At 41.6% G+C, this 23,719-nt stretch overlaps 1 protein-coding gene and 1 long non-coding RNA gene across 7 annotated transcripts in view; one reads left to right on the top strand and one right to left on the bottom strand.

Annotated features, from left to right (window-relative positions):
• The window catches only part of LOC142830421 (uncharacterized), a 37,215-nt gene extending 25,447 nt beyond the window's left edge, over positions 1-11,768 (top strand). Inside the window, exons 2-4 of the long non-coding RNA XR_012905642.1 lie at positions 1,091-1,156; positions 9,078-9,132; positions 11,634-11,768. This is a non-coding gene — a long non-coding RNA (uncharacterized LOC142830421). The remainder of the gene's footprint in view (positions 1-1,090; positions 1,157-9,077; positions 9,133-11,633) is intronic.
• DNTT (DNA nucleotidylexotransferase) overlaps positions 8,039-23,719 on the bottom strand; it is a 191,483-nt gene continuing 175,802 nt past the window's right edge. For 2 of the 6 annotated variants that reach the window (XM_075935207.1, XM_075935206.1), the window contains exon 13: positions 8,039-8,591. In XM_075935207.1, coding sequence (XP_075791322.1) covers positions 8,505-8,591 — 87 coding nt within the window. In that variant the 3' untranslated portion in view covers positions 8,039-8,504. The remainder of the gene's footprint in view (positions 8,592-23,719) is intronic. The other 4 variants (XM_014581825.3, XM_025179760.2, XM_025179755.2 and 1 more) reach the window with 3 other exon arrangements.

The raw sequence follows: 23,719 nt of genomic DNA, 5'->3' as shown, positions 1-23,719 counted from the left end.
CAGAGCACCTTGTAGTATTTTCAAAAAGCTCAACTTGTTGACTATACCCATGACCTATTTGCAACCCTGGTTCATGTTTTCACTACTACAAAAATTAGGTTACCTTCTCTGCATCTCATGCATTTGAAGTAAGAGGTCTTAAGCTATAAGTTATGTCCCATGTTTGATTATATTATTTGCTTATTGGCTTTGTACTAGAAGAAACACAGAAGACACAATTTCTGCCACCAGGAACATAGGCTCTCAGGAGCCTAATCCTGTAATTGGATCCCTGTAGTGGAAATTTGTATCCATGTGGAGTCCAACTAACATCAGTAGGGCTTCATCCAGGTTCAAGGATCACTCCATATAGATCAGATTGAAGGTTAGGGCCTAAATTTAACACAGGATTCTACTTTTGGTTACAATGGTATAAATAAAGCATAATACCATTGAACTTCTTATTGTTATACAAGCATAAAAATAGTTCAGGAAGGGAAGCACACTTATAGAACAGAAGTGGGCTGGATCCAGCCTGCCAAGACTTTTACTCTATATCCCCAGTCTGCACCATGGAGCAGCACCACTCAAAACAGCTAGCTGTTCCCTGCAGTTCTCTGTGCTGCAAGGTGAGGCTTTATGCACGGCCCCTGTTTCCAGCAAATCTCTCAGCTCCTGTTGGCTGGAAACTGGCCATTAGGAGTCAAAAGATTTTGCTAAGGATGTGGGATGCTGTAGCAATTTCTCAGCTCCTATTGGCTGGTTTCCTGCTAATAGAAGCTGAGAGATTTTGCGGGGGTGTAGAAGAAGGCATAAAAGTTTGGCCCTTCTTGACCACTTACCCAAATCTCAGTATGGCCCCCAATAAAAATTTTTACCTATCCCTGTTATGGAAGATACACTTCAAATATTGACATATACTCTATACAGGTTGATTGATGAATCTTCAAACAGTTGGCACTGGGTTTTTTTTTTTTTGCTATATTATACATCATCCATTTTCCAGCCCATAACTGACATTAAAGTAGTAGTACTGAGCTCCATTACAACAGGAATATAGATGTAATGTATTCATTTGAAATTGCCTTGTCTGCTATTTTCTTTCTTTTAGGTGTTAATGAATAACCTCCTAGCAATGAAGGACTGAAGCAATTAGAGGAAAATCAACACACAAGAGGTATGTGTCAAGTACTTGCATATATACCAGTGGGCAAGTGAAGGAGTTCTCCTAACCCCAGCTGGTGAGTGGCATTTGTTTGTTTGTTGTAATGAATGCCTTTGACATGTCTTTATGTGAACATTTGTCCCTCAGGATGTGGAAGTTGAATGGGAAAGGCATTCAAAAGCTTATTGCTTCGAGCAATCCTTTTGAACCTTCATGTTGTTTTGAGCAGACCAGTGTGCTCTAACAAAGCTTGTGCTAGATTGGTGAGCCAAGTTCTAGTTTAGGTTGTGGCTTTTTATTTGTCAAATTACTTTGTTTGCTAATACTAACAGGAGCAAGTGAAAGTAGTAGCACACATGGTAACCTAAGTAGCACACATGGTATCCTCACTGCTGGCCCTCTCTCACTAATGACAGTGACTGGCTGCACACTGAGGGGTTTTAGCTGAGGAATACTCTGATCTTTGACTTCCACCCAATGAGCCCATGGGATATGTAGTTTAGTAGTAATCTTGAGGCAGGCAATGTAGATTGTCCATGTAACCAGTTAAAATAAAAAAAAAATCTTAATGTTTGGATTGGAAAGTATTGGATTAAAGGCTGAATTTAAGGATTGGGGTTTTTTGGCTAGCGTTTTACACATATGGACCGAAGAAAGTTTTTTTTTTAAATTTTTGTTTAATGTGGGATTTTAAAAAGGACTGAATAGAGCGGAACCTTTTCTAGTAGTGCTTTGACATTGAGTGAGGTGATATTGGAACAGACACAATTTGACTTTAGTAAACAGCCTTAGGCCAAAACATATTATGGATTGATCTGTGTTGTGAGTGATTAGGCAACTCCTTGAGTACGAGCTAAGAGGACGGGGGATGTTGTTTTATATAATAAAGGATTTTTTATTAACTCTTTCTCATTCACCAGGCAATACGAGCCTCTTGTGTTAAATAGCATAACTGGATTTGAAATTTATGAAGGGACACTGTTGGGGGGAGGTTCCCATTTTTTCCAAGAATCAGGTGTTAATTGCAGCCTTGGACAACATACCAGACTTAATGGATCACTAGTTTGATCTTCTGCATTCACCACACAACAAGGGCCAAGTTGAAGCAGCTGTATTCCCTCAAGAGCAATCTGGATACAATTTTGAAAACAAATTGATGCTGTTCCCAAGGAGTGGTTGGTGCAGCTGAAGGCAAGGGGGAACAAAGATGCCCTTGTCATTTTTTTGGTCCTGAAGGAAGCTCTTCACAGGACTGTGAATAGCCTCAAGGTCCTGTTACAGAAGTCAAGGGCTACGTCTAGACTGGCATGATTTTCCAGAAATGCTTTTAAGCACTTTTTGCAGAAAAGCATCCGTGCCAATCTAGACGCGCTTTTCTGCAAAAAAGCCCCGATCACCATTTTCGCGATCGAGGCTTTTTTGCGGAAAACAAATCTGTGCTGTCTACACTGGCCCTTTTGCACAAAAGTTTTGCGCAAAAGGACTTTTGCCCGAATGGGAGCAGCATAGTATTTCCGCAAGAACGCTGACAATCTTACATGAGACGGTCAGTGCTTTTCCGGAAATTCAAGCGGCCAGTGTAATCAGCTGGCAAGTTTTTCCGGGAAAGCTGCTGATTTTCTGGAAAAACTGGCCAGTCTAGATACAGCCAAGGATTGCTAGGGCACATGAGATCCTCATTCATAGGATCATAGAATACTAGAACTGGAAGGGACCTTGAGAGATCATCAAGTCCAGTCCCCTGCCCTTACGGCAGGACCAAACACCATCTAGATCATCCCTGATAGATATCTGTCCAACCTGCTCTTAAATATCTCCAGTGGAGTCATGGGGAACAGGGGATGCGGAGAAGCCACTATAGCAGTTTTGTGGTATATCTAGATTTCTCTACATAGTGGCGATCATCTGGGGTTAGAGCCACTTTGTGTGAGTAAAGGGGCTAGGATAGATGTCTTTGTGTATTTAACACTCTAAGACAAATTAGTAATTAGTAGGAGTTGTAAGCACTATGCAACTTGTGAGAATGCCCTGCCCCGCCCCGCCCCTACCCATATTCGACAGATTCTCAGAATGATCCACTCAGAAAGCCTTCAATGAGAGGAACTACCAGGAACACCTCTTCACAGAAAGAAGTAAAGGGTGTCAGTGGCATCTGGCTGGGGACAGAGCCGAAAGGGTGGCGTGAGTATCAAGGAGGAGAAATAAAGGATGATCTGTTCAGCCAATAACATTCCTGGTTTTGCTGTTTATCCTATTGTCCACTAACTTAAGGAGTGGCACTGGAATGATAGAGTGCCCTACTTTACTGAATGGCAAGAACTGTAATATCAAATATCTAATGTGCTTGAAAAGGGACAGAAGATATGAAGTGGGAAAAAGAGAACAAGAATCCAAGCCTCCGGGTGAGAGCATCACTTTTGTGAAGAAGATGGGGAAGGGAGCCAGCACACAAGGGAACTGTTTGAATAGGAACTGCCTCAGAGTTGGAACAGAGCCCAGGTAGAGATTCTGGGTACCTTGAGATCCATATCATTCCAAACTACAAAGGTTACGACTGAAACGGATTAAACTGAGAGTCTGATAAAGGGAACATATAGTTCCTTCCACACAACAGCTTGTACAAGATAAATTGCAAATGCATGTGGGTAGATGTCAGGACAGTGTATTGGTTGGATGCGGGGATGGGGGAACTTATCAAGTGGTGCTGTTCCTTGAGGCACTATCTAATCAGCTAAGACACAGTGTGTCTGGTGTTAACTGATCACAATAAAAGATGTCTGATGAACAAAGATTTGGAAACAAGGGCAATTGGTAGGCAAGGATAGCAGCCACGTTTGCAGCAAAGTACAGGAAAGACTAAGATCTAATGCATAAATGCAGCTGGGTAAACACTAGTTGGTCCATCTTATTACAATGATTGCACCTCCGCTCGTTGGTTACCCTGTTTCCAAATTTCAAGTCACTTCCTGCCAGCAAGCAAAACCAGTGGCAATGCTCATATTGGAATGTTATTGCACCAACAGTCATTCAGACAGAAGTCTGTTGGTCCTGCAAAACTATCCAAGGTCTCAGTGTTCATTTTTTTTATGGAACTCTTCATTTTCCTCACTGAGGCTACGTCTACACTGGCATGATTTTCCGGAAATGCTTTTAACGGAAAAGTTTTCTGTTAAAAGAATTTTCAGAAAACTGCATCTAGATTGGCAGGACGCTTTTCTGGATAAGCACTTTTTGTGGAAAAGCGTCCGTGGCCAATCTAGACGCGCTTTTCTGCAAAAAAGCCCCGATCGCCATTTTCGCGATCGGGGCTTTTTTGCGGAAAACAGTACTGTGCTGTTCGGAAAAAGACTTTTGCCCAAACGGGAGCAGCATAGTATTTCCGGAAAATCACTGACGATCTTACATGAGATCGTCAGTGCTTTTCCGGAAATTCAAGCAGCCAGTGTAGACAGCTGGCAAGTTTTTCCAGAAAAGCGGCTGATTTTCCGGAAAAACTTGCCAGTCTAGACACAGCCTGAATGTTTTTTGTCCCAGGAGTATATTATGTTAAATTGTTGCTGATGGAACAAAGTATGTCATGGGGAGAATACTCTAGGTGGGAGAGTCCATTTCACACTGGCACAGAACTCTGTGAATAACAAGAAAACTCACATAACCTAAAAGTATAATGTCCAGCAGTTTTGGCAGAAGTAAAATCAGGGTTTGTGTGCAATGTAAAACACAACTTTACAGAGCTCAGAAAGACAATACAGAGAAATATGCTGATTTTCATTTTTTTTTAAATGGTGTGTGTGTATCCATATCCACACACAAATTACAGATAGATCTCAGGTTTCTGACAAGTTCGCAGAGCAATCTCAGCATCAGAAACCTTGGGCACTGCTGAGTTTATTTATACATAATGCAATCTGTGCAAAGAGCTACGCTGTTTGTTATCAAAATTCTGTGGAGAGTCATTCAGGTCCACTGGTGCTGTTATCTACAGCCTAAGTAAGGCATGCCCTGACATTGCTCATTGCTGTTAGGATAGCTTTAAAGGGATTGAAAGAGACAGTCTGGAGCAATAATTTTCTTTACCATTTTTTTTCTTCATCTGTCACTAAAACAGAACAATGCCTAAAGAATGTGGGAAATGAAAACCTGTTTATTGCTCGTAAACATGACACCAGATATTCCTGGATATTTGATAGCCATTGAAAATTATCTGAATTATATGAAAAATATTAAGCATATTGTGATTTTTACTCTTACTTTGTAAAGGCTTCTGGTTTTCCCAAAGGCGGAGTCACCAATCAACTGTTAGACCTCAGAAGCTTATTAAAAATTACTATGCTCTCCTCTCCCCACCCTTTACCAAATTGCTTTGGCATGGCAGCAGGAACATTTTTAAAACAACCTCTAGGGACTCCAACACTTGATTAGTTTGGTATGATTTGTTTTTGATGAGCCTATGTTACCCATGATTTATCACTTTATTTTCCTCTAGGTGCTTTAAAAAAATAAAGTCTATTAATCATCCCAGCAACGTATTACATATTACGATTACTGATCTGAAATTCTGGCTTAGCCTCCTCCCTTCATAAACACAGGTCTGCCCTTTTTACACTTTCTCCTTTCCCAATCCCCTGGGCCTCACCTCTCCTCTTGAGTTCACAAGAATTATTACCAGTAGCTCTGGCAGTCTCACTAACACTTTAGGGGATTGTAGCAGGTTGTCTTGATTACAATATGTGATTTAGATTTTGTTTTCCTTAACCTGCTCCATCCTAAGTCCCCCTCAGGACCTCTCCCTTTCTTAATTGAGGGGCCAATCCTGTAGGGTGCTGAGCCCTTTCAAGTGCTTTTGAAATCAATAGGAAACTCCACACCTTGTTGGCTTGGCCTCTATTAATGCAATAAGCATCCTGTTATAATTGATAACTGTTTAGTGAATGCTGAAGCAGAGTAACTGTGAAGCATTTCCATCTTCTCCTTGCCATCTGCTGGCGTCTTTCCAATGGAGTAGTGTACCTGTACTTTGTTCTTGCTTCATAATTATACAGCTTGTTCTTGTTAGCAAAGGCTGTACAAGAAAACAACACATACTTTATCTTCTGACTTTGCTTCTATTTGTCTTATTTGCTGAGCCTACTCATTGCCCGAGGTCCTTTGTAACTCACTTCTTCTGCGCCTCTTTCCTCTTGCTCAGACTCAGCATCCCGCTCCCAATCAGACCTCTTTCACTCTAGCCTGATCCTGCACTTCTACTGCTGCCCAGACCCTGAACCCTCACCTCACCCTGCACTCCAGTCTTCTCCTGCACCCTACCTCCCACCCAGACCCTAGCTCCCACTCACACCCTGAACCCCCATTTCACTTCTGCACCCTACCTTCACCCAGAACCTGCAACCCCACCCTCAGCCCGCTCCCTGGAAGCCTCCACCCACACACCAAACCCCTGATTTTGGCCATATGCCATAGCCTAGGGTGGGCCCATAAAATCCAATAGCCAGGATCCCCAGAAGAGTTAATCTGGCCCTTGGGGATTGGCGCCTCCTCGCAGGGCTGGAGTGTGAGGGGAACTTTGGTGCCCCGAGATACATAAGTGAGGTGAGTGTAACTTTTTAAAAATTATTTCTGCTTACCACCTGGAGGCCATGTCTGAGGTTTTATTTGGGTTTTTTGCTTCTTATTTATGTGTGGCCCCCGCCCAATTTTTCTGTGGGTCAATGGCCCCAGTCCAAAGGTTTCCCACCCAGATCTAGTTTGATTCCAGTATAACTCAAATCAGAAAACCTCTCCCAGGAATTAGAACCTCACTCAATAATAGTAATTTTTGTAACTCATGAATTCTCTGTGAATCTTAGTTATTTCACCTTGTCATTTTTTTGCAAGAAATATATTCATTTTCCATGTGCCAAATAATAAAAAAGTCTGAGAAAAAGTGACAGAAAAATGAGATAAAAATGATGCTATGTTTTCTCCAGTGTTAGGGTAGCTGACTAGTATAACTATATTTGTCATATACTTTTTCAGGTGACATAACTGAGAGAAATGTATTTGCAGGCAAGATGGGAGTTATAAGATGCAAGTAGTTTATGCGGACACCAGGATGTTAATTAATTCCGCTATGGTATGAAGTATGCAGAAATGGCACAATCCTAAAGTTTAATTTCTGATTATTTTTGCCCTGAATTAAGCATTGTATTTAGATGAGCAACTGTAGCTTTTATTCTATTGCACTAGGATTGAAAAATCTCCATTGCTGCTTAAGAGTCAGTATCACAATGCAAAACACAATGGAAGGGTGCTTCATGAATCAGCATAATGCAGAAAGCAGACTTGTGAGGGAGGAAGCAGACTTACCTGGCAGAAAAATCGTTCAGAATGTCAATACATTAAACTTTATTGGGAGCATAGGCAGGGGTGAGGTGGAGTATTGTCATGCTGGAAGATGATGAGAGGTGTTAAGATGGAAAGAGCTATTGACCTACAGACAATTGCTGCTGGGCCCTACTGGCAGGACTGATGACGGGGGTGAGGGACACAAAAGGGCAGTTGCCACAGGGTCTGGTGATTGAAAAGATCCTGGTGCTCCTGCCTGTCACTATTGCAGCAGCGGTGGCCAGAGCCCTGGGCCCTTCAAATTGCTGCCTGAACCCAGAAGCTCTTGGCTGCCATTGCTGCAGTCTCAGAGCTCCTGGTTGCCACTATTGGGCTAGCTGAAGCAGTCTAGGGGCCCAGAGCCACCTGCCACCCTTCCCTACTTAGCCTGGGGCAGACAGGGTTTTTGCAATGTACCAGTAACTCCTGGTGTTTCTTTTTACTCCTAAGGGCTCCCTTATTTTTTTCCCTTTTGGTTTTCTAATTTTCCCCCAAAATCAATAGGGTTCAGGCCACTGATACCTAGAACATTATCTGAAATGTTGGAATTGAGCGGATGTGGCATTCAAAATATATTGAGTCAAAGACAAACAGCGACATGTAGGAGAGTTCAGTGTAAGTCCACCACAAGCTCAACCAAGTATATATTTTCATTCTGATTCACGCTGCAACACTTTATAGTTTTAGTCCGATAGTTGTAGTTTAACTCCATCAGCATAAAACTGGAGTAATACCGTGGAGACTCACATTTTGCGCGCATGACTTAAGCACAGAAGTTTGCAGGGCTACAATAGATCTTTATTCTAGGAGCACATAAAACATCAACATCTATAGTGAATTCTAACTAATATTTTATTTGGTAATTGTCTTTATAAATAAAGACATTTGATGCTTTTAACTTAGATATCTAATTCAAAAGGATACTACAAACACAAAGATAATACGCTAATACAAACACAAAGATATACCAAAGCTGTGTACTGAAGAAAGCATATTTTTACGCATTCCTTTCCCAGGGTTCAAGGTAATCCAAGCCAAGATGTGCAAAAATTTCATCCTCGCTTTTGGCTTTGAGAAATATCCTCTGCAAAGGGAGAAAAAAGGTTAATTTGAGCATTGAAGATTATTTGAATTAATGTTCTTGCTATTTGAAACTTAAGCTAGTCATTTTTTGACTAGTCCACTCTGACTCCCATAAGTGACTCATTTTCCCTTTACCACATCCATATGCAGAGTGATTACCTCTGGGAGATGGTAAGCAAAATGATTCCTTATGTTATAGAAGTGGACCAGTCTGCTTGTTCCACTCAGCTCCCATGACTAGTTTACATATTTTCATACTGATTTACATTCCCAGGCTAACTGCACAGGTATTAGGGCTTAATATTTTTAAATAGAAGTTCATGTTTTCCTCCAGGGTTGACTTTCCTAACAAGTTCATCAATGTCATATGTATATGAATGTGACATGTTCTCAAAGACATTTTCAAGCCAATTCCACACAGTTACGCTAATTATTTATGGGCAAAACTCAGCAATATTAGAGCTCCCCTAATTTCTATGTCTTACAGAAAGAAATTTCATGTGCCTGGAAAACTGGATTGGAAATTTTGTGGGACCAGGAAGGTATAGTTACAATTTTTCCCCAGTAAACTTTTTACAGTAAAATTCACATTTGTTTTTACACGTGGGTACTTTATACGGTGTTGTAACATGGTGGCACAAAAACTAGGAGCAACATTTACTTTTAAAAAAGAAACAAAACCAGACAATGTGACAACTAAGTGGTATGGTAAAGCATTCACTTTTATTAGTTACCAACCACTTTCACAAGCGTGGTGCAATATCAGTTAAAGATACAAAGCTTGCAAACTGTGGAGCCTACCATTTGGCGAAGTTTGGAAGTAAGACAGTTGTTCAGAAGTTAACCACTATCACCCGAGAGTCCTGCATAGATTAGATGTGCTACAACCAGAACCCCAGATCTAAAAGACATCAAACTAGGGTCCCATTAGGAGGGCCCAAACGAGGTTTACAGGGCCTTTCTAAAGAGGGATTTTTTTCCCGACATTTGGCCCCATGTAGACGGGGCTAAATGGCAGAAAAACCTCTTCTGGAAAAAAGCACGGAAGAAGGTATGCAAATGCGAGCACTAGTTGCATACCTCTTCCAAAAAAAACCCCCACAGTGTAGCCGTACTCTTAATCTGACAGAGTTTATGTTCCTTTCTATTTTCCTCACGAAGATTTAACATCCACTTTTTAAATTATGCCTTTTTATCTCTCACTGTTTCTTTTACTTGGATGTTAAGCCTCATTGGCACTTTTTTTAGTCTTTTACAGGCAGTCCCCGACTTATGTCGGATCCGTACTTACGAACGGGGCTCTCGCCCCGGAGGTCGAGGTAGCGGATTGCTACCTGCGAGCTCCGGGGCGAGAAAGCCCCGTTCGTAAGCTGCTCCGGTGCCCCTGGTCTGCTGGAGACCGTCTGCAGCAGACCAGGGGCACCGGGCGGGTTCCCGCGCTTCTGAGGCTTTGCCAGAGCAAAGCCTCAGGAGCGCGGGAACCGCCGCTGCTGCCGCTTGAGACCGGGTGCCTGTGGTCTGCTGGGGACCGTCCCCAGCAGACCACAGGCTCCGGGACTCAAGCGGCAGCAGCGGGCGGGTTCCCGGGCTTCTGAGGCTTTGCCAGAGCAAAGCCTCAGAAGCGCGGGATCCGCCGCTGCTGCCGCTTGAGACCGGGTGCCTGTGGTCTGCTGGGGACCGTCCCCAGCAGACCACAGGCACCGGGACTGAAGCCGCAGCCGCGGGGGCGGGGGGGTCCCACGCCTCTGAGACTTTGCCAGAGCAAAGCCTCAGGGGCGCGGCACCCCGCTGCCGCTGCTGCTCTGCTCCCCGTGTCCCTGGTCTGCTGGGGGGGGGGGGGCGTGGATAGTGTGCCCGCCCCCCAGCAGACCAGGCTTTTGTTTTGGACCCTGGAGCAGAGCAGCTGGGGCACTGCGGATTGGTCCTGCAGCACCCGCTCTGGGCACTACTGGACCAACCCTGCAGCACCCCAGCTGCTCTGCCCCAGGTGTCCTGATTCAGCCGCTGCTGGTCAGTTTCAGCAGTGGCTGAATCAGGACGCCTGGGGCAGAGCAGCTGGGGTGCTGCTGGGTTGGTCCAGTAGCGCCGAGGAGCGGTGCTACTGGAGCAACCCAGCAGCACCCCAGCTGCTCTGCCCCAAGCGTCCCCAAGTTAGCCGCTGCTGAAACTGACCAGCGCTGACTACAGGAAGCCCGAGGCAGAGTTACTCTGCCCCAGGCTTCCTGGAATCAGCGCTGATCAGTTTCAGCAGCAGCTGACTTGGGGAAGCTTGGGGTTCTTAAGTTGAATCTGTATGTAAGTCAGAACTGGCGGTCAGTTTCAGCAGCGGCTGAATCTGGACTCCAGTTCCGACTTACATACAGATTCAACTTAAGAACAAACCTACAGTCCCTATCTTGTACGTAACCCGGGGACTGCCTGTACTGTGTTTTTTAATTTGGGGTATACATTTAAGTTGGGCTTCTATTATGGTCTCTTTGAAAAGTGTCCAGGCATCTTGCAGGGGTTTTACTTTTGTTGCTGTATATTTTAATTCCAGTTTAATTATCCTCCTTGTTTTTGTGTAGTTCCCCTTTCTGAAATTAAATGCCATGGTGTTGGACTGCTGAGAAGTTTTTCCCACCACAGGGATATTAAATTTTATTATATTATGGTCATTATTTCCAAGCAGTCCAGTTACATTTATCTCTTGGACCAGATCGTTGGGGAAAGATATATGATTTCCATTTCACTGTTTCAAAATTATCAACTTGCTCATGAAGTAGTTACATAAAGCTCACCCAATATGCAGTTGAATGCATTCAACATGCCTAAGTCATTTCTCTTTCAGCAAATTACTGCTATGTTGTGTAATAGTGTGTTTAACATTTTTCTGACCCAGTGGCATGAACCCTTAATGTGCAAGTGCTCTGTATAAAAAAATCTAATTAACATTAGTATTTATTCTGAATTAACTATAACTTTGAATATAAAGATAATTTTAGAAACTGCACTAAATTTTATAGCCAACGCACATACCTATTGTCTCTCTCTGCTTCCATAGAGCGGCCTGCCTACACTGGTTTCCTACAAGACATGGGAGCTGTTTGGTTAGATCTTACAACCCAATTATTTGGAATTTATATGCCACAGGTTTGCTGCTGGGAAATTTTGTGTACCAACCGTACTGCACTATGGGCCTGATCTTACGCCCATTGATGATAATAGCAGTCTTTCTACTTGCTCTGGATCTATTGATTTCAATAATGCTTCTCCAAGTTTAAACCTGGTACTATGGCTATTGATGGTACATCACTTGTACATAATAGTAGCAAAACATCACAATGTAGAATTGTTACATAGCTATGTCTGTGTGGCTAAGGAGATTCCATTACAAACAAGCCAAGTTAAAACTCAAGGGTAGAATTTGGCCCACTCATTCAGAGATTTATTTCACTCCAAATGAAATAAACTTGACACTCAATTTTTCTTTAGTAATTGTAGAGCAAGTATGGAGCTCTACTTTTTAAAAGGGAGATCATCCAATCTCCAATCTTTCCATGTGAAATTTATAGCATATAAAGCATCCAAACTCTGGCAAGGCGCCCACAGGTCACAGAGTTGGAAATGTATTTTTGACAGTATGAATTAGCTGCAATTATCTTGCATCAACTATTAATTGTAAGTTACAAATTATATCTGCAGTAACAGAGGTTTCAAACACCAGCCCATTATGTTCCATTACTTTTTCAATTTAGTTTAAATGCTATGTTCTGAAATAAGAGAGGGATACAAAAAAATCTCATTAGAAAAAGATATTTTTTTCTACATAGGGAGAAATGTAGGCATGCCAGAAAAGACAAATCTAAGAAGACAGAAAAATGAGAATACCCACACATATCCCTTAAATCTCTACCCAGCACTATAATGGCATTCCGGATATTTATCCTCCATAGAATGATACACTGCAACTGAGGTACAAAACATCAGCTGGGCACAGCTTTCCAAAACTGCAACACATTTGCAAGCAGTATCACTGCTTTCTGGGCAGGTGCAGTGCTTCTGGGAATAATATAAAAAACCTAGTGGCCCCCATCATCCACTACTATTCAGAATGGCTGGGGGTAACCAACTCAGTATTATGATCACCAGGGTAATTGGAAGGACTCCCATTTTCCAAAGCCTACTTTTCTTCTCTCTCTTTGTTTATTGAGACAAGTTTCAGAGGGAGAGCAGTGTTAGTCTGTTTAAGAAAAAATAACCAGGAGCCCCATTACATTACATTATATGGAGGACCAGTGGTAAAAAAGGATTCCCAGTCCCTATTCATACTTAGTCTGATGATGTCAAGTTTTCATATGAATTCCAGCTCTGCAGTTTCAAGCTGAAGGCTGTTTTTGAAAGTTTTTTTTGCTCAAGTGTCCACCTTAATTAAATTAGCCTCATTAGCACTTCCATCTTTGTATGTATGTATAAATCCATGCCAAATGAAGATTCCACTTCATGTGTCTGATGAAATGAGCTGCAACCCACAAAAGCTTATGCCCAAATGAACTTGTTAATCTTTAAGGGTGCATCTGCATTGCACTGTTATTCTGGAATAATGACTTATTCTGGAAAAACAATACTACTGTCCACGCAACAATTGCGTTATTTTGAAAGAAAATCGAAATATTGGAGGGCTTTTTCTGACATTGGTAAACCTGATTCCATGAGGAATAACACCTCTTCCGGAAAAAGTTCTTTTGGAAGAGGGTGTGTGAGAATGCTCCACTGCTGCTATGTCGAAATAGCTCCTCACCAGGGCCATTCTAAGTCATTCCTCCCGAGTGCCTCCTGGGGCAACCACATTCGGGGAACCTGCCTCACACTAATTTTGAGACTTCCCTGTACTGTGGGTGCTCTATTTCGAAATAAGCTCTTCCGGAAGATATCTTCTGGAATAGCTTTTTCCGAAAGAAGCTTTTAGTGTAGACGTACCCTAAGGTGCCACCAGATTCCTCATTACTTTTCCTTTATTGAGTTATTTTTAAAATGCAAGCAGAATTGTGTCACTCACTTCTGGATAATAATAGGAAGCAAAACATGAATGGATCATGGCATATGTGCAGCACAGTAGATGAAGATGATCAGACATTAATTTTCTGTTAACACTGAGGGCATATCTATACAGCAGGGCTAAAGCCGAAATAAGCTATGCAACTTGAGCCACATCAATTGTGTAGCTTAATTCAAAATAGCTTATTTAGGCTTTTGGCGCTGCCTACAGAGCAGGAAGTCTGGGGCAGAGCACTCTTCCTCCAACTTTCCTTACTCCTCACAAAATGAGAGTTACAGGAGTCGGAGTAAGAAATCCTGCAGCTTCAAATTATTTTGACATGATGTTGAAATAATTGCTTGTAGTGTAGATGTGAACTATGTTATTTCGGAATAACACTGCTGTGTCAACGTAGGTGGAGTGTGCTTTGGTTTGATTGTATAATAACGATTTTTCAGTTTAATAAACTGTTAAAATCATCCAATTAAAAAATCAAAAAGCAGTTGATACAACGATATCCACTGCTCCATGTGGGAGGACAGGACTTGGATGATTTTGTTAGCATGCATGAATCATTGCAGAAACCTGAAATGCGTTCCTAAATGTATGGCCATCTGTTACGGATGCTCTTTATTGGAAGCATTTCACGTCTTCTGAACCTCAAACTATTTCGCATTTCTGTTACACAATAGAATCCCACTTTTGTTCCCACGTATAGAGATGCTATTTCTGTGAGTACTACTCATCTCATTTGCTTGACAGGAATTTTCTAATACAAGGAGTTGATGCTGACAACTCTTTTCAGTAGCTACAACCTATGTCTCTAAATGAATCTCTAGCTGGCACCTGCCAAATACTTTAGCTGTATGACTGGTATTAATGTAAATCATAACCTATTATGCTGCTTCTTTGTCAATCTGTACAACTAATACTATGACTCATATTTGATTATTACAATCAGCAATCAACACTGTTCTTTTCCTTTTTGTTTCCCTACCTCACCCACCTCGGGTTTTTCCCCACTCCTTTTTGCTTAAGAAGAAAAGTAAATAATGAACTGCCTGCTTCCTTGTGAAGTTTTTAAAGCTCCTTACCAATATTCAACAGAACCAAGATGCATTTCCAATCATCATTATTGATTACACTTACAAAAAACAGTGGGTTGTAGCAACTGGTATTTCCTGCCTCTTATCCCATCTGATCAAATCTGTTATTTCAGTGTACGGAAAGATTAAATTCATGGTTGAAAAAATGACCATTAAGTACACTTAATATAGATCATCTGCCTTCCAAATGTTTTCTTGCATGAATTGCTACTTCTTATTTTCATTGTGGCATTAATTATCTTTAATAAAAGTGAAGAAGAGAGCCAACTCACTCAGCTAGCACTATTTGATGATTTCCTATTACTATTCCCAAAGTTCAATCAGATAGCATGTTATTTTTACTGTTAGTTTGTTTAAACTCATTCAATTCTATGGAGCCAGCTAGACCAACATTTCTCAAACTGGGGTTCACATGCCCCGCTGGTCAACTCCTCCCTTCCTGGAGCTGAGGCAGGCTACCTACAAACACAACTCCTGAAAGCAGCCATCAGATCCTTAAGGCCCACAGGCTCATGGGCAGCCAGTAAGGTTCTTCACATTACTCCTGCCCAAGTACCAGCTCTGTAGCTCCCACTGGCCAGGAACTTTGCACCGAGGGGCCATAGGGACCTGGCAGCTCTGTCCTGGGAGCCATGGTAAGCACGGCCAGGACCCGCTCACTCCCTCCCCCATTCCAACCCCGTGTCCTAGCCTGGAGCCCCCTCCTGTTTCCAAAACCCCTCATGGCAGGTCCCAATGCAGAGCCTGCCCCCTCCGCTGGACCCCCTCACCTCCCTTGTACACACCAAACCCCTGTGCCAGCCCAGAGACCCCTTCCATACCCCAAACTCCTCATTCCCAACCCCACCCCAGAGCCCACAGATCCAGTCCTGAAACCTGTATCTCAATTCCAAGTGAAAGTGAGTGAGTGCGGGGCAAAGTGAGCAACACACAGCAGTGGGATGGAATGAGCAGAGTCAAGGCCCCAAAGAAGGACAAAACAAAAATGTCCTTGAACATTTTTAAATTGTAATGGGAGTCCTTGGGTTGTTAAAATTTGAGAACTGCTGAGCTAGACAAAAACATTAATATCTAAATAAGAATTCTAGTATTAGTTAAATCAGGATGGGCCAATCCAGCATGCATTGGAGTGAGAGGCAATTTTTGTGGTGGGTTATATGTATCATTTAAATAACATGAAGAGTTATAAAGCATTCTGGTTCTTTGCAGGCATGTGACTCACAGGTTTCCTTCTCCATTTTTACATAGCACCTTTGTGTGTAACATTAAACCTGCCTTTTTTTTCTACTCTTTTGACTAGGCAACAACATATAAAGACCTGCTAGTTCCTCGGCATGTAAGGGACAATACACCTTTGGCTATTTCCTCACCCAATACCTGTAGAAGGGTAAGACAGCCCAAAGAAAGCAGAGATTGACGAGCACCACCAAGTGGAATTTTTTTAAACAAATAAAAAGCCAAGGCCTTTCTAAAATGTGCAAATGAACACTAGCCAGTAGATATGGTCCAACAGGTCTAGTGTTTAAGGAACCCTGCAATTTCAGTTTCACCAACTCATCATTCAAAATAGACTCAAATTCACGTGTTCCTTGCAAACCTACTACTATATCTCAATATAATTATAAATAACAAAGTAAAAATACTAAATGGAGCAAATGAGATATTAGGAAACGTTATATAAGCTATAGATCCCTCCCTATAGGCTTTACTTCAGATTGTTTCCACTTCAGCAGTTCCCAGGCTTAGAAGCCATGACTTAACTCTGAAATACCCACTTAGCACTTGAAATTCCATAGCACTCAAAGGATATCATTTAATTAATAAAAGTGAATGTAGTGCTTGCAAAAGATGTCAAACTAACCGCACGGGAAAGTGAGGTCCTCAGAGCAGGCCCTCACACATTTCTCATTTAGTTCTGGTCTATGCTAGGGAGTTCTTTTGAAATAACACCCTATATCAGAAATAACAAGCAAAGCGTCCACACTACCAAGCCCATCATTTCAAAATAACAGACTGGGTATTTCAAAATAATAACTCCTGCTTTCCATGAGGAATAACACTTATTTCAAAATAGCAGTAGTGTAGATGTTCCACTGCAGCCATTTCAAAATAACTACTCCCCAGAATCAAAGTAATTACCCCCAACTGCTTCTTGGGGTTCTAATTCACCATATCATGGGAGCCTGCCTCTGACTAATTTCAAGGCTTCCCTGTAGTATGGACATGCTATTTCGAAACAGTTATTTAGGGAGTTATTTCAAAATAAGTTATTTCAAAATTATTTCCTAGTGTAGACATGCCCTTACATTCTTTAATCCTGAACAGGTGGAAGGATAAGCTGTTCCATTTTTTGTCTATATTTGTTATTTAAATCACTGGGTTGTCAAGTGCTACTGCTAATGAAGATGACACTGCCATCTGCAATTAGGATTAGACCCTAGTTCCTTAGGAAATAGCAGACTAAGACCACCAATTTCATTCACATAGGCCACCAAAAAGCCATCAGCTCTCATTTTCCACTATACGTACTGCTTTTTACCACTACCCTTAAACATTAATTTGGAGGCTCACACTTTATCTTTCTCTGGCTAATATAGCCAAAATCTTTTGGAGAGTGAAGCATCCGGTCCTATACCTCATGTTCCTTCCATTACGGTACAATAAGCTGTTTAGCTGCTGCAATTATTAGTCCTGAAAAAATGCAGTGGGCACACTATTGGGTTTCATTATCTCATGGAATCTATAATCATGTACTTGTTGGAGACAGAATGGCACCTGGGAATTAAGACCTTTTGAGGCCCTAAGCTTTAAGGCCTATAAAATATCTGGTTCTCACATACTTATTTTCACAAAGCAGATTGTGGAAGGAAAGCAGATAAAATATTTTTGGGAATATCAAAGAAAATATGCAGTATTTGGCTGGCATTAATTTTTAGGTTTGTATTAGAGAATGTCATCCCTGTATTCATTTCAGTCTTTCCTTTGAATCCCAAAATGCTTGCATATTTTTAAATGATAAACTCTCATGTATAGCATTCTTAGTGATTTTCTCATTTACATTTGATTTGTACAGTATTCATTCATTTTCATGTAGAGTGTGGTGAGAGACATCACCTACATTAACTTAATTACAGTAGTACACTTTTTCCTTTTATTTAAAAATTATTACAAAGTAAAATTTAATTAGCAGTATAATTATTACTATTTTTACAAGATTTTCAATATATTGGATGATAAACAGCAGGCAGACTGTATGCCTATATAGCTCCAGCACTATTCAAGTTCTTACAGTGTGAGTAGGCAAGACTGTGACAAATAAATATATAGAAAAAGAAGTGGATGGACTGGCATTTGCTCACCTGGGAGTCTACTGCTTGGGGTGCCTGGAAATGAGCTATTTTCAAATCAGTTTTGTAGGTGAATTTGCCCTGATGAAAGTGAGAAGACAACAGCAGCAGCAAAACCATGCACAATGAGAGATACTATAATGCACCTCAAATAGATTTTGCACAACAATTTGCACTGTCTTCACTTCAAGTCACTGTGCCAGTTTATCCCTTTATAATCTCTGTTCAGAACTTTAAAAAAGAGCCTGCAATCTTTGAGATTTGAAACTAGTTATCCAGATGTGAAAGGCTAGTGCATTAAATGGCAAGTTAGAGGAGTAACACACACACCCATCTTCAGAGATCTACAGTTTCAACATTAGACCGTGATTTAGTGATAGCACAAAAGTGCAAGATTGTTTGGTTAGTTGTACTTTCTGTGCCCCCCCCCACTTCCTTGTACAAATAGCATTCTCACCACTGACAGAATTACAAATATCTACAAATTATCTATTCACTCACTGTAATTCTCATATAAATGCAGTACAGCTACATAAAACAAAGCACAGTCATCCGGTGGAATCAATCAAGATGTCCTCATAAAAACTGGAGTCTGGGAATTGGAGTAATTATAGATCATTGTCTGAAAACATCAGCTCAATGCTTAGCGGAAGTCAGAAAGGCTAGGCTCCTTCATAGGAACCATTAAGGAAGAGATAGATAATAAGTCAGAAAATATCATGCTACTGTATAAGTCCATGGCTTACTCACTCTTTAAATACTGCAGTTCTGGTTGCCCCATCTCAGAAAAAGATGTACCTCCCTTAATCAGGACTTTGGTCTGCCAACACTCGCGGTCCAGCAGAACCACAGATGTTCCTGAACCACAGAGTCCAGGTATAGAGAGGTCTGGCCATGGGGCAGGAGCATAGCACAGAGGGGAGGTAAGGGGAGGAGAGGGTGGCAACTCAGCTGGGAGCCCCATGGAGCAGGGGGAGAAAGATGGTGCAGTAGGGAGATCTAGCCCCAGCAGTTAGGCAGTAGCAGGGGGCTGTGCAGCTCCAGGCCCGGTGTCAGCCAGGGAGCTTTGGTTCCGGCTGCACAGCTCTGGCCCCTGCAGCAGTGGGGCCAGTGGGAGCTGGAGAACTGCAGCTCAGGGAGCAATAGCTGGGCAGGCAGCAGCAGGAGGAGGGTGGGTGGGAAGGGGAAGGGCTGGAGCCCTAGTGCGGGGGGGGGGGGGGAGGGAAGGAGGAAGAGAGGTTTAGCATGGGCCAGGAGGGGAGGGACCTCCCCTGGTCTGGCAAATCCCCTCGTTTGAGACCGGTCAAGTCCCAAGGGTGCTGGACCAGGGAGGTCAAACCTGTATTAGAAATGGAAAAAGCGCAGAGAATAGCAACAAAAAAAAGGGGTGTGGAATAGCTTCCATATGATGAAAGACTAAAAAGACTGGGATTGTTCAGCTTAGATAAGAGATGACCATTAGCAGATATGACAGGGGTCTATATGTGAAGGAAGGAAGTGTTATTAAGGAAGTGTTATTTACCCTTTTATATAATACATGAGTCAGGGCTCATCCCATGAAATTAACAGCCAGCAGGATTAAAACAAACATAAATGCTTCTTTACATATCATGGAGTCAACCTATAGAGCTTATTGCATCGTGAATGCCAAAACTATAATGAGTTAAAAAACATTATAAACATTCATGAAGGTTGGGTGCATCAATGGCAATTAGTCCACATTGTCAGGGCTACCCCATTCTCTGGCTGTCCCTAAACCTCTGACTGTCAGACTGGAATTGTACAAGAGGGGACGGATCATTCAATAATTGTTCTTTTCTATTCATTCCCTCTGAAGCATCTGGTACATTACAAGGTCAGCAGACAGGATACTAGGCTAGATGGACCATTGGTCTGACACAGTATGGCCTTTTTTATGTTCTTATGACCATAGATGAAGAAAAATAAGTGGAGCATTATTTATACCTGCCTCTGGAATTTCCAATACATGCATCTTACGAAGTGGGTCTTTACCCACGAAAGCTTATGCTCCAAAAAATCTGTTAGGGTATGTCTACACTAGCTCGTTAATTCGAGTTAGGTAGGCAAATCAGGCAACCAGAGTTGCAAATTAAGCCCGGAATTTAAATATCCCGGGCTTTATTTGCATGTTCCCGTCTGGCCACCATTTTAAATCCCCCTTAGTTCGAACGAACTGCCCGTGGCTACACACGGCAGTTTAAAGTTAATCCGAACTAAGTCCTTAGTTCAGATTAACTGTTACACCTCATTCTGAACAAAGGCGATCAAGAAATGATCAGTTTTATACTACAATCATAGTCTAACTGGCAAAAAAATATACTTAGCTCATTTCAGGACATGTGAAATGTATTTGCTGAAGAAAAGATCATAGTGAAATAAGTAATTTGTTTGGGCACCAGCTTTTTTTCTCCTGTGAATGTTCTTTTTTATTCCAGATAAAAGATTAACTTAATACTTGAACAGTGTGTGCAAGCCTATAAATTCTTTACTTGATACAGAGATTTTTAAAAACATATATTTAATAATGTAATTAATTTCATACCATCCACATTCACCTTCCTGAAAATCACCTCAAAGGAATACAGATCTTTAACTAAAATAAAAATTCTTTCATTTATTTATTTTGCAGGCAAAGTATGAGGAAAATAGCTTGTCTTCAAAACAAGCACTGAAGTCTTTATGTTGGGTTGCAACTTTCTCCTAGTATTTTTATAAAATCGCTGCAGCTTTCTTCAGAGTATCCAGTAATTACATTTTACCAAGCTCAGAGTAAGGTTATGGCAACAAAGTGGCTTCCTTATACCACTTAACATTTGTAAAAATCTTAGATATAACAATAATGGACATGAGAAAGAAAGCTTCAGTAGGTATAAGAGTCACCATTATCAGTGTATTTATCTAAAAGAACTGAGAAGACAGCCACTGTCACATTTTTTCTTAAACATAACTGCAGTTCATACATTTTTGCTTGATCTATTGTTATTAAATGTAATATGTGACATTAGCCTAAAGCCATTTCTTTTAACATGGCAAAGATTGAGAAATAAATAAATAAACAGTTTCTCAAAAGCCTGAATTTAGTCCCTTTTTCATTTATCAGACTTTCAAGGAAGAAAGAGTATTAGGCTTACATATCAAATTCTGCAAAAACACAGATGAAATTTGCTGGAGGGTAATAGTGAAAAACAGAACAAGAAATAGACGTTTTTTTTATTATCTTAGCAGTTAACCAAAGTGCATGAAAAGTTTCACATATAAAATTAAACCAACGTTCTTTTGGCCCCCTTTGTGAAAACAAATAATTTGAAGGTTCCATTTTGCTGGGAGGATTTCTACCTAACAGAAATTAGAAACAGTTTTTGGTGTGTGTGTGTGTGTGTGCATATGTATATACAAAACACACAAACACACACTGTGTTCATAAACCAATTATACTAATACAATTACTGTTATTTCACATTTTGAGATCCAAATGAATTTCCCATGCTTGACAATATATAAATCCACTAGGCAGAGAGAAAGAGTAAAGTAAAAACAATATGCTACTAAGCAGTGCAAAATGCTCTCTCATGTAGAAATTATGTTTTGGGAGCTGAAAGGAAAAAGATCTTGATTTAGATGTCTTTCTGTTTGGAGAGAGATTCACAAATGGAACACATTGCTGGATGACTTTGAAAACAACAGTGAGAATGGAACTGTTATAATAATGCAGTGGCCTACCATGGGCAAGACTGTAGCAAGATGTACATAAGGGGAAGTTGGAGAAGAAAATGAGAAAAGCTTATACATGAATTTGGCTGTGGTAGACATTTTCAACATTCTGTGCTTTAAACTATGTATGAATATTTTAATTCCTAATTTTTAAGAAAAAATAAATCAGGTCACTTTTCTAGTGAGACAAACTAGGCCAGCATATATATATCCATGAGAGAAGGAATTGATATTGACTATTTTGTCCATTGGTGAAAAAATTCCAAAAGATGCAGATAACACCAAATTGTTAAAAATGCATGACACATGTCATCTCAGATAGCTGTGCTCCTTGTAAACACTTATAGAAAGGAAACCAAAAGTTACACTGCCCGACGAGTACCTATGTTTTGTCATTGCAAAATAATTAAAAGCTAATCAACTCGGGAAAATGTTTTCTTTAGACTACAGTGAATGGCATAGCTTTTTGGTGAATCCTAGCAAACAAGCCTCCCAGAAGCTGTAAGCAAAATTTGTGCTGCTCAGCTGGGAGGCCTGTTCTGCATTACAAGCCCCCATTAGGCTCATTACCAAATGCAAGAAGGAAAACCATTAAATATTGAGGTGACAGAAAAGTCAACCTCTGGCAAGAATGGTGTTCCTTCAAATAAAAGGTAACATTCCAAGCCAGATCAATGCACAGAGCTGACTAGGACAGGGGTCTCAAATTCATCACCAACAGTCCATCTACAACCTGAGCAGTTCTACAATCCAGCCTACACGTGGCTGCCGGCCCATGAGTCTCTGTGGCCCTGGTAGGGTGACCATCTGTACCCTCCCCCCCAAGGCCAGCCCTGCTCCAACCCTATCTCATGTTTTCCTTGCCCTCTCCCCCACATTGCACCCCTTCCCTCAAACCCCCTACTGTGAGGGACACAGCCTTGGGGACTACTGGGGGGGGGGGGGTCTGGCATAGGGCAGCAGTAGGAACTGAAGCCCTCTGCACTCACTGTGGCTCCTGCTACTGTGATGAATGTGGCCGGGGGGTAACCGCTTCTGTCGGCCACAGCCAGTGGGGCCATGGATAGGTTAACTTGAATATGGGGGACCATCCTGTCCATAGGACGATTGGAACAGCCACCACAGGGATCCTGCAGCAGCCACCCTGAACCAGCCTATGAACTGGACAGCTCTGCGCACACCTCCCTTGGGCCACAGGGATATGCTAGCAGCAGTGCGGAGGTAGCAGTCAGAAGCCACTCTAGTCCCATTACGCTGCTGTTGTGGTGGAGGGGGAGTGTTGGAGGGTGGGGGATTAAATGGCCCAGTTTGGATGGAGGGGCCCAGCCAGATTGGGCTGCCTGCTGGCCCACTAGGAGGATTTAAGGACTGGCAGTGGCCCTACAGTAAATTGAGTTTGAGACCCCTGGATTAGGAGGCTTTAGATATGAGGAGGCAAGCACCACAGTCAAACACAATGACTCTGACGGGGTACCTAGGAGAGAAAAGGAAGCGTAAAGCGAACATATGTTCAATATCAGCTGCACACATTTTCTCTTCCCAGAGAAGGGTCACTTGGAACAGAGGCAATCAGGCTATGCGGACTGAGTGATGAAATGTTAACTAAACAAAGGCCACAGCACAAATGATTGGACATTTTATTTACTGACATTCAAGTTTTACAAGTTTCAAAATAGCACTTTGAAATGATTATTTTCTTGTCACTTTTCATTTCAATTAAGCTTATTGTAGACTCAGGAGCCTAGGGAAATTGGCTTTTGCTCCCCTCCACCCCAAAAAGCACTTAAGAAAAAACAATAGTGATGAAAAGTTCAAACAGAGAGAATGTTAGTAAGAGAACACAATAGGAAAACATTTGGATTGAATAAAACAATACTGGGGAACAGATTATCTGTAAAATCATAGTGCACAGCTGTGGCAAAAAGGA

This window comes from Pelodiscus sinensis, chromosome 8, assembly GCF_049634645.1.
Source record: "Pelodiscus sinensis isolate JC-2024 chromosome 8, ASM4963464v1, whole genome shotgun sequence".
In the NCBI taxonomy this organism is placed as follows: domain Eukaryota; kingdom Metazoa; phylum Chordata; order Testudines; family Trionychidae; genus Pelodiscus; species Pelodiscus sinensis.
Note: the sequence above shows the minus strand (reverse complement) of the source record. Positions and strands in the feature narration are given on the sequence as shown.